The sequence below is a fragment of the Balaenoptera acutorostrata genome, chromosome 12 (genome assembly GCF_949987535.1).
Source record: "Balaenoptera acutorostrata chromosome 12, mBalAcu1.1, whole genome shotgun sequence".
Lineage (NCBI taxonomy): Eukaryota > Metazoa > Chordata > Mammalia > Artiodactyla > Balaenopteridae > Balaenoptera > Balaenoptera acutorostrata.
In genome coordinates this window covers 55,426,013-55,441,347 of record NC_080075.1, presented here as the reverse complement: position 1 = coordinate 55,441,347, position 15,335 = coordinate 55,426,013, and the positions used below count along the sequence as shown (strand labels likewise).

General features: G+C 49.1%; 1 protein-coding gene across 1 annotated transcript; it reads left to right on the top strand.

Moving 5' to 3' along the window:
- Positions 1-204: 204 nt before the first annotated feature.
- Positions 205-4,376, top strand: TMEM247 (transmembrane protein 247). The gene is made up of 3 exons (XM_007190116.2): positions 205-321; positions 1,036-1,389; positions 4,113-4,376. The coding sequence occupies exons 1-3, from the start codon at positions 205-207 to the stop codon at positions 4,374-4,376; spliced, it is 735 nt and encodes a 244-aa protein (XP_007190178.1).
- The last annotated feature ends 10,959 nt before the right edge of the window (positions 4,377-15,335 follow it).

Sequence of the window (15,335 nt, the reverse complement as noted above, 5' to 3'; positions counted from 1 at the left end):
TCTTAATAATGGCACCTCAAAGGTATCATACCCTCTGCCAAAGGGGCCTTAGCAACTGGTGGAATGTGGGTTATTATGAGGACAGGGGATTGTGATGGTGGCCAGGCGGAATCTTGTGGAATCTGGTGGAATCTTGTGAGGCCAAATGTTAATGCCTCAAAAGATGTCATTTGGCCCCAACCGGGCAGTACTGTGGTTTTCTGGATGGCAACAGAGGACGGGAAGATGATGGAAGGCCGGGGGGCAGGAGAAAGCTGCCCAACCTTCCCCAAGATGGTGCCTGATGACCCCATGTCCGAAGGGAAGTCAAGGGCTTCTTTGGTAAGGAGGATGCCTCTCCCCACTGCCCCAGCCTGTCCCAGCAGGGCGAGGAAGAGCATAATGGGGACACCACAAGATAGGAGCTGAGTGCTGTTAGATTCCAGAGAACTGCTAAGAAGAGTAGGAGACGTGCACCCTATCCCCACACTGGCACCCAGCTGTAACCGGAGACCAGGTAGCCCTTCGTAAGATCGTGAAGTCACTTGAAGCTGGCTTTGGTCTCCCCCATCTAGCTCTCCATGTGGGGCCCTTTCCTCCTCCTGCAGATGGGACCAGGCTTCCCCATAACCCTATCGCTGGTTCCCATATATTGAGGTTCTCTCAATGTAGACCTTGGGTTTCTTCCTCCCTCTGTGGTCCCCAGAGGACTGGATGTCTAATTGGCCTCAAAGCAGAGTGGGAGGTGGGAAAGTTACCTCCAGTAGTGATCTGAAGATCACGAGGAAGACAGACTTCTATTCAACCCTCCCAAAGGCCCCACTTGCAACTTTAGGGCACCATTCTTCCGTGTCAGTTTGCCCTCTCCTTCTTCTTAACTCTCAGGTCCTGATAACTCCGTCGAAGTTTCTCGGAAGAACTCAGTCTAGATGTTTACAATTCACACCACTTTCAAGCACCCCAGTGCACTGTGCCTGGGGCTGCAGGAGCCTGGTGGGGTAGGGGGTGGGCAGCCCCATGCTAACTCCTCCCGACTCCCCACTTCCCCCTTCCCAGGCCCAGGAGGCAGAGTCCCCCAAGCCAGACTCGTCCTACGACTACCTTGAGGAGATGGAAACTTGTGAGGACAGAGGCTGCCCGGGGCCACCTAAGTCACTGTCGTCCAAGGCCGGCCCCGCCACCACCAAGGGCCAGGCAGGCGATGGACCCGAACGCGCAGAGCTGCCCCTGGCCCCAGCCGCGGCGGCCCCGGGGACCCCAGGGCCCCAGCGAAACGCCGAGATGGAGCTGGAGAAGGTGCGCATGGAGTTCGAGCTCAAGCGGCTCAAGTGCCTGCATGAGGAGAACGAGCGGCAGCGGCAGCACGAAGAGGTGATGGAGCAGCTGCAGCAGCAGGCGACGCCCCGCCTGGTAGGTGACAGGTCCCAACCGGGAGGCGGCGGGCCGGGGAAACCAGGGGCGAGGGGAGCCCACCTGACCCGCTTCTAGGCTCTGCCCGCCCTACGCCCGCCGGCGCGCTGCTTTACAGCTTCCATGTTAAGCTGAGATCCAACTCTGCAAAGATCAACCCTCCCCAGGAGGGACCTGGAAGCCACCTCGTCCACTTGCCTGTCCATGGCTTTCCTCCTCAGGGAAAACTCTTCAACATTTCCTCTATGTCTGGATTTCCACCACTCTCCACTCCTCTCTGCGTCTCCTAAAATAGGACGCCTGGGACTAGACCCAGAACTCCCACTGCAGTCTGGCCAGTGGATTTTGATAGAACCATCATCCCCTGCTCCCCTGATCAGGGCTGCATGCGTTCTGTTGGATCACGCTGCCTTGCTGTCAACTAAAACTTAGACATCTTTTGGCAAGAAATGGACCACTCTCCCCTAATCTAAATGGGGATAAGAAAGCCTGCTTGGGATTAAATGGGATGGGAAATGCTTAGCACTCTGTCTGGGCCATCATAAGCACTAAATAATGAAAGATGTTATTGTTTAAAGCAACGCTGTCTGGGCTTTAAAATCAGACAGTCCTGGGTTAAAATCCTGGCTCTACCACATATAAATTGTGTGACGTTGGGCAAGTTACTGATCCTCTTTGGGCCTTGGTCTGCTCATCTGTAAGGTAATACCTACCTCACAGGGGTGTTGTGAGGATTAATAGAAAGAATGCATGTGAGGCACTTTGCAGTGAGCCTGGCACGTTGAGGTCAGCACTCAGTGTTAGCTATTACCATTTTTATGTACTCATGCAATTCACTTCTTGACACAAATGCAACAACTTACGTTCATCACTTCTCAATTTTATCAGGATGTAATGTATTAGCTACGCTTCCCAGCTCTGAGTCATCCTCAGTTCTGAGAAACTTGCCTTCTGGCTTTATCCAAGTCATTGCTATAATTGTTGAGGAGGATATGACCTAAAGTAAATACCACTAAAAGATCTCCCTACAGGTTAGCAATGTTCCATTAATCAGCACCCTTGAGTTACATTATCTCCAGCTCACATTTCTCTACCTTGTCCAGAAAATCGTACTGAGACACACTGTCAAATGGTTTCCCAGAATTAAGATATTACACTATAGCATTTCCCCAATAGACTGGTCCATTTTTTTAAAGAAAATTAGGTTGGTTTTGCATGATTTGTTCTCAATGAACACATGCTGGCTTCTTAACAATTATCTTTTGTTTTTCTTGCTCACAAAATACCTGCTTTTTCACTTGAAAATCTTTCTCCTTGCTGGAGGAGATGGAAGTCCTTGGTGTATAGTCCTATCTGCTCTCTGTCTTCTGCTTTAAAAAAAAAATAGACCATTGAAAGTGTTTTGAAAAGTCTAAAAGGTTTCACAAATGCACAATTTGTTATCAAAATCACAAATATCAGCCATTAGCACGTAGACCACAAACAGTGGCAGAAAGTCCATGGAACCAGAGCCACACCAGGTCTGCAGAGAAACACAAGATCTGTCCAGCCCTCCAGTCCCACCAGAACACTGGGTTTCTTCCTCTGGTCTTCCATCTTCCTTACTATTCATTTTAGAGGTGGCATCACTGGAGTCATTTCCTGCCCCCTCAGTTTTAGTTAGTTACCCTCACATTTTACGTAGTTGGTTCAACCATAGTATGTCCAAAACCCCAGTCTTTAACAATAGTTTACAAAAGTGTTTTACTTCCTGTGCATTAACTTGGAGAGTTGACTTAATTTGTAAGCCTCCCACCTCTCTTTTTCTGGGTGGGTGGGTAGATAATTGTCATTGTATTGAAAAATATCTCTATGAATATGTTTCTAGTGAATTTAGGGCATCACACTCCCTGCCATATGCCTGCTTACAAAAAATGTGGCATGAGTTGAAAAGATATTTTAAAGAATGAACCATGGGTGATGCCTTCTTAACTATAGATCAAAATAGTTATATCAGCTTTTACTCTGCTTATATGTTGATGCTTTCTACAGTTAAAATGGGGGTCTGTTCAACTTTAATTATATAGATTCTGGAAAAGAGCAGCACACAGGCAGAATCAGCCAGACAGCTAAAGCTGCCTTCCCCCACACCCAAAACCCTGAGAGTTTAGGGAGGCCCCATCACCTGTCTCTTACTACCTGTCCGCAGGAGAGACCACGCCCTGGGCTGAAGGACCACAGCCTGACCTGATGTGACATGCACTAGGGCCCAGAGAGTCAGACACAGTCATTTGTGCCCAAGGGACCCCCTCTCATTGTGCCACCATCCAGAAAACAAGGTGGAGTATCTGGGGACACTGTCCAGAGAACACGCCCAAGACCCGGCGTCCAGATGTGGGGATCTCGAGTAGGAAAGAGACTGCCCACATGTGGGCTCAGAGGCTGCATGGAGTGTACCGAGAAAGGAAGGGGGCGGCCTGACTCAGGAGGGCTAAGACCAGGCTCAAGAAGTGAAAACTCATGAGTCCCCTCTGTGCCCGTGACCTTGCCTGGAATTTTCATTCTTGTCCTCACTCTTCCTCCTCATCATCTCGTGAGGTGGGCACGATTACCCTCACCTTAGGTGAGGAAGACAGCCTGCCCGAGGTCACATTCAGAAAGGGACAAGAGCAGGATCAAAGCCCAGGTCTGCCTGCTACCCAAGCCCTGGTTTTGCCATTTCTACTCTCTTCTTTCCCCCACAGTTCTCGGGAGGCCTGCAGGACCTCCTGCTCCCCCAGAACCAATTCGCCATGTTCCTGTACTGCTTCATCTTCATACACATAATCTATGTCACCAAGGAGATGATCTTCTTTCTCTTCTCCAAGCACTACCTGTTCTGCATTGCGGCCATTTTGCTCTGTTTGATTAAAACGTTATGGTCATACTTCCAAGTGCCTTCGCTCTCTCCATCACTGGGCACCTCCTTCCCTCACCTGTGCCTCCCTCCCATCAGAACTTGCTGTTAGGAAAGGTTTGCTGTCAACCATTTACACCTTAGTGTGGAGAAACATGTTCAGGCCTTGTACTAAGCCTGAGTTCCCACTGTGGATGAAGATGCTTTATTCCCCAAGAGGAGAATTTCAGAAGGTAGCAGGCCAGGGAAGTATCTGTAGGGAGAAGGGTTTAGAAAGCCTTTCCAGAATCACAGAAATCATACCATGACCAGGCTGACTTGGGATCCACCACATTCTACTCAGATAGATCTTCCCTGAGGTGTGGGGAGCTGTGGTAGGCTTTTGAGGGTAGGCCCCCCAAAGACATCCACATCCCTGTGAATATGTTACCTTACATGGTAAAAGAGACTTCGAGATTAAATTAAGGGCCTTGAAATGAAGAGGTGATCCTGGACTATCCAGACGAGCACAATGTAATCATAAGGGTCCTTATAAGAGGGAGGCAGGAGGGTAAGAGGCAGAGAAGGAGATGTGGCCATGGGAGCAGAGGGTAGAGTGATGCAGGACCGCGAGCCAAGGAATGCAGGCAGCCTACAGAAGTTAGAAAAGGCAAGAAAATGGGTTCTTTCCTAGAGCCACCAGAGGAATGCAGCCCTGCCAAACCCATTTTAAACATGTGACCTCCAGAACTGTAAGAGAATAAATCTGAGTTGTTTTAAGCCACTACATTTGTAATAATTTATTGCAGCAGCAACACTAATACAGGAAACTAATACAGGAGCCAAGGCTCCTCAAGCTCTTTCCAGCTCTGCAGACATGTCAAGATGGCATCACCAAGGCATTGGCAAGGGTCCATCTAGCCCTGGGCCTGAGCAGGACTGTACACAGTCCACCATGCATGCTTGGAGCCTGCCCTCAGCAACATGCAATTCAAGAAGAGAGATGCTGAAGCTCCAGGAAACCCAGGACAGGCCTATCAGATATTCTGATCACTGAGCAGCACATGCCTGGGTGAGGCGGGGGCAAAATCTGGGCATACTCCTAGGGGCACTGGTAAGGAGGCATTGATTGATTAGGTGCAGTCAGCAATGCTGCTCCAGTGGAAGAATAGAAGGAGAAACAAAAGCTAAACAGGCCACAAGCCCAACCCTCAAATCACATACACACATACACACACACAGAGATACATAGCAAATAGTTGTCTACAGTAGAGATATACACAACAGGCAGCAACAACCAAAAGGAACAGACTTTGGGCACTAGGGGACTCACAGGAGGCACAGAAGTGGCCCAGTGTAACAAGGGAAAGAAGTTCAACTCCCTCATCCTCTACACACATACGTGCACGCGCACACACACTCACTCACACACACACACACACACAGCAGGTTGTCAGCTGCCCCCACCTCGCCAGCCCTGCCCAGGAATGATGGCCAGCATGGGAGACTTTAAGGATAACGCAGCAAACTGAATGGACACAGCTTTGCAATCAATCAAGTCTTTTTTGACCCTTCCTCTTCCTGGACATAAGGCTCTGCTTTAAGAGGAACAAAGGAATACGTTTCTGTCTTGCTGGGCTCTCTGAGTGATGCAGAGTGAAAACACATGAAAAGAAAAGACCGCCGCGGGATTCATTGTCAGTACACGTTATCATGCCATTTCAGTCCACGGTGACTTCTCATTTTCCACCCAGTTCAATGCATTCATTCCCATTTATAGCTGCGCGTGACAGGTATTTACTTGGAAGTAATAAAACTGTCATTTCTCATTAAACTTTCAATGGCAGAATTTTTTTGCTATGGGTCACTTCTCACAATCTAATTTGATCTGGGTTTCTGGGGTGGGATTGAGGCAAAAGAAGGAGGAGATCAGGATATCAAAAAGATTAAGGCCCAGATGTTTAATTCACTAGAACAAACAGAATTGGGAGTTTGTTTATTAAAAAAAAAAAAAAAAAAAACCTGCTATAATGCCATTCAATTCAATTCATCATCCCGTTGCCAGGTAAAACTGGACTTAAATACACCCATTTTCCTTACAAATCTTCAGAGAAAGATTAGTAAACTCCTTTCAGTTAAGTTAGCATGTCTTCTCACCCCCTTAGCAATGGCCATGAAATCTCCCCTCTATCCTTACTTCCTACTCTGATAGAAGACTGAAGCCAGTAGCCGAAGATCTACCCTAAGCAAAAATGAAAACAGCTCATGGTCACTCCCCAAACTCGATACGGACCTCACTGTTCAAATGCAACGCAGAAAATCAGAAGGAAGGAAGAGACAAAAGTGGAGAGAGATACAAAGTATAGAAAAAAGGCACAGCCTGGGGTTACCAAGCAGGCAACAAGTCAACATACAAGCCCTTCTGGAGCACCTCCAATGTGCAGGCACTTGGCTACATGCTTTATGGAGGCCTGGGAGGCAGACATGTACATTATCCCCATTACACAGACAAGGATACTGAGGCTCAGACAGGTTAAGTGATGTACCCAAGATCATCTTAGATCTCAAGCCTGACTCCAAAGTGATCTTTCTGTATTTCCACACTCCCAAAATCCTGCCTCGGAGGATCTCACAGCCTTGCTGAGGAGATGCAGCTAATACACACTAAAGTATAAAGAAACTATCAGGCACATAGACCTCAGTGATGAAGGAGATTAAAGGAGAGGTCCCTGGAGCCCAGGGTGATAGGAAGTCTTCTCAAAAGAGCAGCCCACAAGGGCAGGTAAGCCTGGGACAGGTAGAAAGGAGTAGGGAGAACTCCCGTGAATTAAGATCAGGGTGGGAGCGTATAATCTGCACTCAAAGAAGGAGCGGGCACATCCTTGCTCCAGTGAATGGTAACAGGCGTGGAAAACCGATTTGGAGCCAAATTTTATAGTCTTGAATATTGACCTGAGGAATATGAACTTAGTCCCCTGGGAAACAAGGAATCCCTGAAGATTGTAGAGTGAGATAGTGACCCTCCCCCCAAAAAGAGGGGAAATCCTTCCCCCTCCCCTCCCCTGGGGGCCATGTTCTTGCCTTGACCTCCTCTTCCCATTTCCAATCCCGGAACATTCTTTCTAAGGTCCCAGTGTGAAGACTGCATTTAGCTGTAAAAGAAACCCAGCCACAGTGGCTTAACCAAATAGGGGTTTACGTGTCTCACATACTAAGAAGTCCCAGGTTGGGCCGTCCGTGATGGTGAAACTTCGCAAGGAAGTCACAGAGAACTCAGTCATAGAGGATCCTTCTTTTTGTTCCACCATCCTTAGTATAAGGCTTTTATCCTCCTCACCCCATGGCTTTTAGCCTTATAATCTCAAGATGGCTGCTATAGCTCCAGGTATCAACTCCAGGTCAGCAGAGGGGGAAAAGAAACGGGGCCATCTTTTTTAAAAGCTTTCCAGAAAGATCCACCTAGAGACTTCTGCTTACATCTCATTGGTCAGACTGGTCATGTTGCTGCTCCTAGCTTCAGGACATACGAGGTGTGGTAAGTTTTTGGCCTGGACGCTGTTGCAGCCTTGAACAAAATTAAGATTCTGATAATATGGTGGGGGTGGGGAAGGGGAGGGGCGGATATTGAATAAGCAAATAACTGTGTCTACCGTACCTTGCTGCTTTCTTAAGCCCAGCTCCCACTCCCTGCCCCAGTGTCATGGTCCAGGTTGAGACAATTGGGTAGGGCACAGCTGTAGCCAAGCTGGGCCTGGCCCACAGCTGCACTTTTGCCTTAAGGCCTGGCTCACATACCACAGCAGGAAGGTCATGGTTTTCTCCCGATACACAGCTGGAACAGCTCTGCCTTTATCCTCCTGACCTCTGCCTGAGGCCCCAGTATCTTACACAACCGGGGCCACAGCCTTGCCTGGGGACTTAGAAGGGCACACCCCTCTGTGCTGGGTGCCCTCAGCAAAGTTGCAGGAGGAGGTGAGTCTGCCCTGAGAGTCCCTCCCCTTCCTAAGTCCCAGATCCCGCAGAACAGAGCCCAGTGCCCCCAATGTCTGTCCTGTCATCCCATTCACACCGTGATGCTGAAGACAGAGTGTAACAGATCCTACACATTACACTCAGCTTCAGCCCAAGCAATTAAGCACTAATAGTGAACTTTCAGGAAGGCTTAGGAGGAGAAAGATAGAAGAATCTTTCCTGCTCCCCAAATGGAATCACATAGGTTGCAACCCTGAGCCCAGGAACAGGGCTAGAGTCCTGGAGATGCTGAGATCTGCAGGGGGGGAGGGGGAGCAGGCTTGGTTTCCAAGGCCACTTCCCTGCCAGATCTGTTTCTAATCCCACTTTAGGCGGTGATTGCAAGCAAATTGGTTAAGCTTTCTAGGCTTTATTTGGGTGACCTGAAAATTATCTAGACTCTAACTCAGTTTTTTAAAAAAAAGGTGGGGAATGGGGAGAATGGGACCAAAGAGCCTAGGGTCTGATTTCAGAAATTCCTATCTAACTGATCTGAGATGGTGTCCGGGGAGCACCTGAAGAGTGTCCCAGTTGATTGTAATGTTCAGCTTCATTACAAAACCTAAATCCTGGCTACTCTACACGTGATCTGAGGACCAGCAGCCCCAGGCATCTTAGAAATGCAGCATCCCAGGCCCCACCCTGGACCCACTGATCGTTTGCATTTTTTTTTTTTATTTACTTATTTATTTATTTATTTATTTATGGCTGTGTTGGGTCTTCGTTTCTGTGCGAGGGCCTTCTCCAGTTGTGGCAAGTGGGGGCCACTCTTCATCGCGGTGCGCGGGCCTCTCACTATCGCGGCCTCTCTTGTTGCGGAGCACAGGCTCCAGACGCGCAGGCTCAGTAATTGTGGCTCACGGGCCCAGTTGCTCCGCGGCATGTGGGCTCCTCCCAGACCAGGGCCCGAACCCGTGTCCCCTGCACCGGCAGGCAGACTCTCAACCACTGCGCCACCAGGGAAGCCCCCGTTTGCATTTTTGACAATATCCCCAATGACTCTTGCGCACCTGAAAGTCTGCAAAGCACTGCTCTAGGTGATGTGACTCAATTCAACCTTTGCTCTGTTGTGAAGACACTGCTCTTGGCCTGGAGGGTCTTCGGGGGTGGGAGGGTACGTGGAGGCAAGATAGGAAGGAGTGGAGAGAGGATAACTGAGTGTGTAGCCCCCACAAGTGCTGTGGGAGCCTCCATCACAGCTGGCAGGCGCAGGTTGGATGGCAGTGCATCTGCCCCTCCTCCCCCCGTGCTCTTCACCAGTCCTTGCTCTGGGCTTCTGAGCAACCAAATGATTTCTCCCAGCACCCTGCGATTCACCAGAAACTTCCGGAATCCCCCCAGGCCTATCTCTGCCTCTGTCCCTTTTATGATCTAGCTCCGTTGTGTGTAGCTTGGGGAAAAAAAAATCTCGCTAATATACATTCATTCATTATTTAAAGGTTGCCACTGTTCTTTCAGGAAGGTTAAGCATGATTAAAAGATGGGATTTTTTTCCACAGGGCAGAGCAGAAAAACTAGGGCTCCCGCATTTTTAAGCTGTTTTGGCCAAGCCTTATTGCATAATTTAAAGCCTGTGACTTATTTAGATTTAATTAGCCAAAGGAGCAGCAGCTGCAGGTTCATTAGTCAGTATTTATTAAGCGCTCCCAGAGGGCTTGTCCGAGGCTCTGAAGAGCCAAGTGGAGGATCAGCTTTGGACTTGCAAATTTCCTACACTTAAGTAGGAGGGTATCGCAGATAGGGTCAGAAGGTAGGCATTTTTATTCCTCAAGAACAAAAGGGTGGCATCAAAGGGCCTGGGGTCATGAGACAAATCCCACAAACAACTCTGGCATGAGTCAGTGATTTAGGGACTCGTGGTGACAGGTCTGATAACAGCGTGCAGGCTCGTGGAAAATGCAGAGCTATACAAATGAGAGGTGTTAGTAAAAGATGAGCAAAGAATGTGTAGGGATCACCGACCTGACTTTAAGAACTGGGAGAAGTGGAGAGGATCAGAATCGGCTCCAGAGTCTGTGAGGCCCAGTGCAAAAGGACAATGCAGGGTGTCTTGCTCAAGAACTATGGAGAATTCCAAGGTGGTGACAGCAGAGCCTGAAACCAAGTGTGAGGTCTCCCTGAGCGCAGGGTCCCCCTGAGCATGGGGCCCGGTGCCAATGCCGTGGCAGTCCACCCATGAGGCCAGCCCTCGAGGTGGATGAAGGAGACCCTCTGGGGTGGGGGGCTTTTGTGGATCCCCTCAAATCCCATCCTGGTCCTCGGCACCCCATCAGCTGGAGGAAGGGGAGCAGGTGCTATGCATTTTGAAAGGGGGTGGGGACCACGGGAGCAGGCCCAGCAGTGGAGGATGCTGAGTCTGGTGGCCTGGGGGGACAGGAGGTCCCCTCCCAGGCAATGCGGGGGTGCCCCTCGTACACCCACCGGCTCTGGAAGCAGAGTCTGCCTGAGCGGGAGGCACCTCTTGGTGTGCAGGTCACGCCCCAGGCTTGCAGCTGCTAATCCCAGGGCTAACAGAAGCATAGAGCTCTCCAACTCTTGGCGTTTCCCCTCCCTCCTGGCTTCCGCCCCCAGCCCCATTCAGCTGCTCGTTTTTCTCTGGGCTAGAAAATCCCAAAATAGGAGAATAAAGCTACACTTTTTACCCTCATGAGCCTCATTTGTATCAAATGACACAGTCACTTTGCCTCAAACTTTTCATCAAAGGAGCCTTTGTAGGGTCCTGGGGCAGAAAGCAGGCCTTGGAAGACAGCCACCAGGAAGCCGGGCAGAAAGTGCTGAGCAAGGCAACCCTTGGTTTAAGCAGTGGTGGGGGGGGAAGGGAGGCGGGGGAGGGCAGTCTCAGACATTCTCTACCATGGACCCGCTCTCCTCCCAGCACTCTCTTTGACCAGGAGATGCCAGAGCAGCTAATTGTGTGCTGCAGGGACTAACCCACTGCTGGGGGCTCAATCAGTACTTGGGGAGCAAATGAATGAACAAGCCAATGAACTAAAGGATACACTAGACAACCTGAGAGAGGATCCCGAGCTCAAGTCTCTGTGAAGATGTGCTGGAGAGGAGAGAAGGGAGCACACACTTCCCCAGTACCTACTGGATATTCTGCCCCGTGCAACACACTTTATGTCAACTCATCTCATCCCACGGCCACCCCCTGAGGGAGTACTATAACCATCCTCACTTTGCAGATGAGAACGAGACTCAGAGAGGTTCAGGAGTTGCCTGAGCTCCCTCAGCAAGAAGGTGGCAGAGACCAAGTGTGGCGCAGAGCTGAAAGTTGCTTTAAAGAAAGCTAAGAAATCTATGTCTCATTTATTTGTATTTGTGAATGAAGATTCAGAGCTGCTTTGATAACGTATGTGAAGAGTACTGTTACTGTATTTCACATGGTATTGTGCGGTCCGCTCTGTCTCTCTATATTGTGCACACCTACGGGTAGCGGCTTCAAAGGTACTTGGCTCAAAAATCTACCGTTTCATTCCACCCACTCTCTCCCTTCCTCCCACCAAAGGCTGTGGAGGGAAATGTCTCTGAGAGGGGACAAGGATGTAAGTCCTCACACACTAGCCCAGGAACCCCACACACCTGCCATTTTCTTGGCTAGAGGGAGATCCATACTCAAAGCCCTTGATAGCTTCCTCTGGACCCCACCCAACATCCTCTGCTGGGTTCATCCAGTCATGTGAGTGGGTCTGTAACTGGCCTGGGGGGTCTTCCCTCTTGAATCAGCCATGCCTGGCTCATCCTGAAGACCTGGATACTATAGCAGGTGTATGAAAGGGAGGTGGTCGGACCCAGAGAGAAATCTTACAGTTCACTCTCATTGCCTTCACTTCTGGACAATTTCTGTATCCTCACATATACAAAGCCTCCCCTGGTATCAGAGCTGGCCCGAGTGGGCTCCTAGAAAACAATGAGCTTTGATTGGAAGACTCTGGAAACACAGAGAAGTGTAGAAAGCCCACCTGCTCTCAGATATCAGACTAATATCGGTGGAACCCCAGACGGCTGCCCTAAGCAAACCACACACTGCGGGACCATCCTGATTCTCAAAACAGATCAGCTAGGGTGGGAGTCAAAAACTGGGATGCCAGAAGGACCCAGGTGGGGCAGGTGAAAGAGGGGAGCTGGCCAGGTGTAGCTAACAAGAAAGGAAGAGCCAGTGTAAAAAAGACAGCCCCCCACTCCCCTCCCTCCCTCCCACTTCCACCGTGTGAGGATGCAGGCTCCCTGTCTAGTTGTTCAAGGGCATCCAGGAATCCAGTCTTTTTATGTGTTGGTTCCATCTTTTAACTGTTGGTTCCATCTTTTTAAGCACTCTATGGACCTACCAAAAGTCTGTGGGCCCACCAGTTCACAAACTTTGAACTTGAGATGTGATTTCCCTTATGATAGAGTCTTCTGTTTCACTCAGAGACATGCTGGGGGATTTCTTCAAACAGAAAACACTCCTAGTTACAAAAATAGAACGTGATTCACTCTAGCACCGCGTTTAAGCACAGAAGCAGCAGTAAAGGATGCTTCTTCCCTTCACAAATAGCCTCACCTTGAGGTGTTTCAAGAGACAGATCTCTTAATGCATTTCAAATCAGGTTAGAGTGGCCAAAATCCAATTTTCACACAACTTCTTGAAGGAAGATGGGAATTTGGCTCGAGCCTGGATCAGAGTTAAAGAAGGGGCAAGGCAGGGGCCTGGGGGTGGGGAAATGAGGCAAGAGAGTGCGTTGAGGAGGGAGGGCAAAGCTGGGTGCCCTCACTGAGAGACGTGGAGAGAAGCTGGCAACAGCTCTGTGAAGTTGGTGAGACAGAGAGGTGGGTCCTGGGGATGGGAGCCAGCTGGAGAGGGGAAGAGGATGAGGGAGCATCGTTAGTTGCCATGGCGACAAAGGAATAAGGAAAGGGGGGGAAAGAGTGAGGGGGGAATCTCGGAGAAGAGCTATATTGTGCTGCTACAACCAGTTCTCTCCTCTCCACCCAGGACCCCTGCCTATGACTCCCTGGGCCCTCTGCCACCTCCCCCACCTGACTCCATTCATCCCCGGCATGGATAAAGTACTATGAAATTACGTCAAGGACATTTAGATCCTATACATGGGTGGTCTGGACAGATACCTACTTACGGTGCATCTGGGTCTCCAAAAGGCCTCTTGAATTCAAAAATATTTTCTCCACTGTCTTGCTATATAAAGCTTACAATTCTACTATTAGGGCAAAATTTCCTGGACTAAGTATTTGTTCATGTTCAATTACAAACCCTCCTTAGGAACAGTAATATCTTGGATATTAACTTCTAGAATCTCATAAATTAATTTATCACATGTAGTAGGGATCTCAGCTTCAGCCTAGGAATGTCCACTACTAGGATTCAGGCATATCTAAACATGTATGATAAATTAGTAGGGCAGACCCCAGACAGGCCAGTTCATAGGATGGTTCCAGTGACATCTGCTATGTGTGTTCAACGTTCATTTCCCCTTGATTTTCTTTTGGAGAACTCCCTGTTCATCAATCTTTGTCCATGAGGTTCAAGTGGGCTGACTTCCAATCGAGGGTGGACCCAAGACCTAGACCTGGCCAATCAGAACATTCCATCTCCTGGCCAAATGATTGGTTCTGGTGTGGACACATGACCCAAGCCTAACCAATGAGTCTCAGACTGAGGACTTTTGCTGGAACTCCTGGGAAAGATAAACTCTCCACTGGGTACTAAGCAAGCAGAATAAATGTCCAGAGCTACTGGATGCTGTCTTGTTCCACTTGGGGAAGGCCTCACTGAGAATAAAGCTGACGTGAAGAAAAGCAAAGCCAAGAAGAGATGAGAAGACTCAGGGAAGGAGAGGGAGGGAGGGAGGAGAAGGAGAGAGAGTGAGTCCTTGTTGGCATGATTTGAGCCCCTGGATCCACCTGAAATAGAGACATCCCTAAGCTTTTCAGTTGCTATTAACTTTGATTTAAATTGTGTTTCTGTCACTTGGAACCAAGAGTTCTGAATCATGCAAGGGCTTTCCCATTTGGCTAAGGAGAAGAGGATTACATGAGTTGGAACGTGGGCTCAGCAATAGCTAATGGAGGTGATTTGGCACCTGTTCCCAGCCTGTCCTCTGGAGAAAGCCGTGGGGATGAACCTAAACAAGGGAGTGTGAGAGACATGGGGAGAAGTGGAGCTATTAGGAGCATACATGAGAACTCACATGTGGAAAGGGAGCCATTTCTCCACTTCTGGAGGGAAAACAGCCCTGCTCTGGCCCCATGAGGGGTTGAGGGATTGATGTCTGTGCCAAGGGAAATGGTGGTAGGGCCTTGCTGAGAGGGGATGCCAGTGGGGAACCACAGACAAGCATAGTCTGTACACTCACAAAAGGCTCCATGAAAAGACCATGAAAGGTCTGGAAGCAACCCAAGTGTCCATCAACCGATGGGTGGATAACTACCGTGTTAGAGAGCCATACAATGGAATATTATTTGGCAATAAAAAGGAATGAAGGGGCTTCCCTGGTGGTGCAGTGGTTAAGAATCCGCCTGCCAGTGCAGGGGACACGGGTTCGAGCCCTGGTCCGGGAAGATCCCACATGCTGCGGAGCAACTGGGCATGTGCGCTACAACTACTGAGACTGCGCTCTAGAGCCCACAAGCCACAACTACTGAGCCCACAGGCCTACAGCCCGTGCTCCACAACAAGAGAAGCCACCACGATGAGTAGCCCCCGCTCACTGCAAGTAGAGAAAGCCCACATGCAGCAATGAAGACCCAATGCAGCCAAAAATAAATAAATAAATAAATAAATAAAATTTACTTAAAAAAAAAAGGAATGGAGCATTGATCCATGCTACCACATGGTTGAACCCTGAAAACATCATGCTAAGTAAAATAAACCAATCACAAAGGACTACATATTTTATAATTCCATTCATATGAAATGTCCAGAATACACCAATCTCTAGAGACAGATTAGTGGTTGCTTAGGGCTAGGGGAACAGAGGGATTGGGGGATGAGAGCTAGGGGCGCACAGTTTCCCTTAGGGTGATGAAATGTCCTAAAATTAAATGTGGTGATGGTTGTAAAACTTTAATATACTAAAAGCCA

Bases quoted from the DNA above. Each gene is read 5' to 3' on its own strand.
- TMEM247 (XM_007190116.2), top strand. From the start codon at position 205: ATGGCAACAGAGGACGGGAAGATGATGGAAGGCCGGGGGGCAGGAGAA. The intron at 322-1,035 runs GTAAGGAGGATG...CCCCCTTCCCAG, and splicing joins GGAAGTCAAGGGCTTCTTTG to GCCCAGGAGGCAGAGTCCCC. The intron at 1,390-4,112 runs GTAGGTGACAGG...TTTCCCCCACAG, and splicing joins AGCAGGCGACGCCCCGCCTG to TTCTCGGGAGGCCTGCAGGA.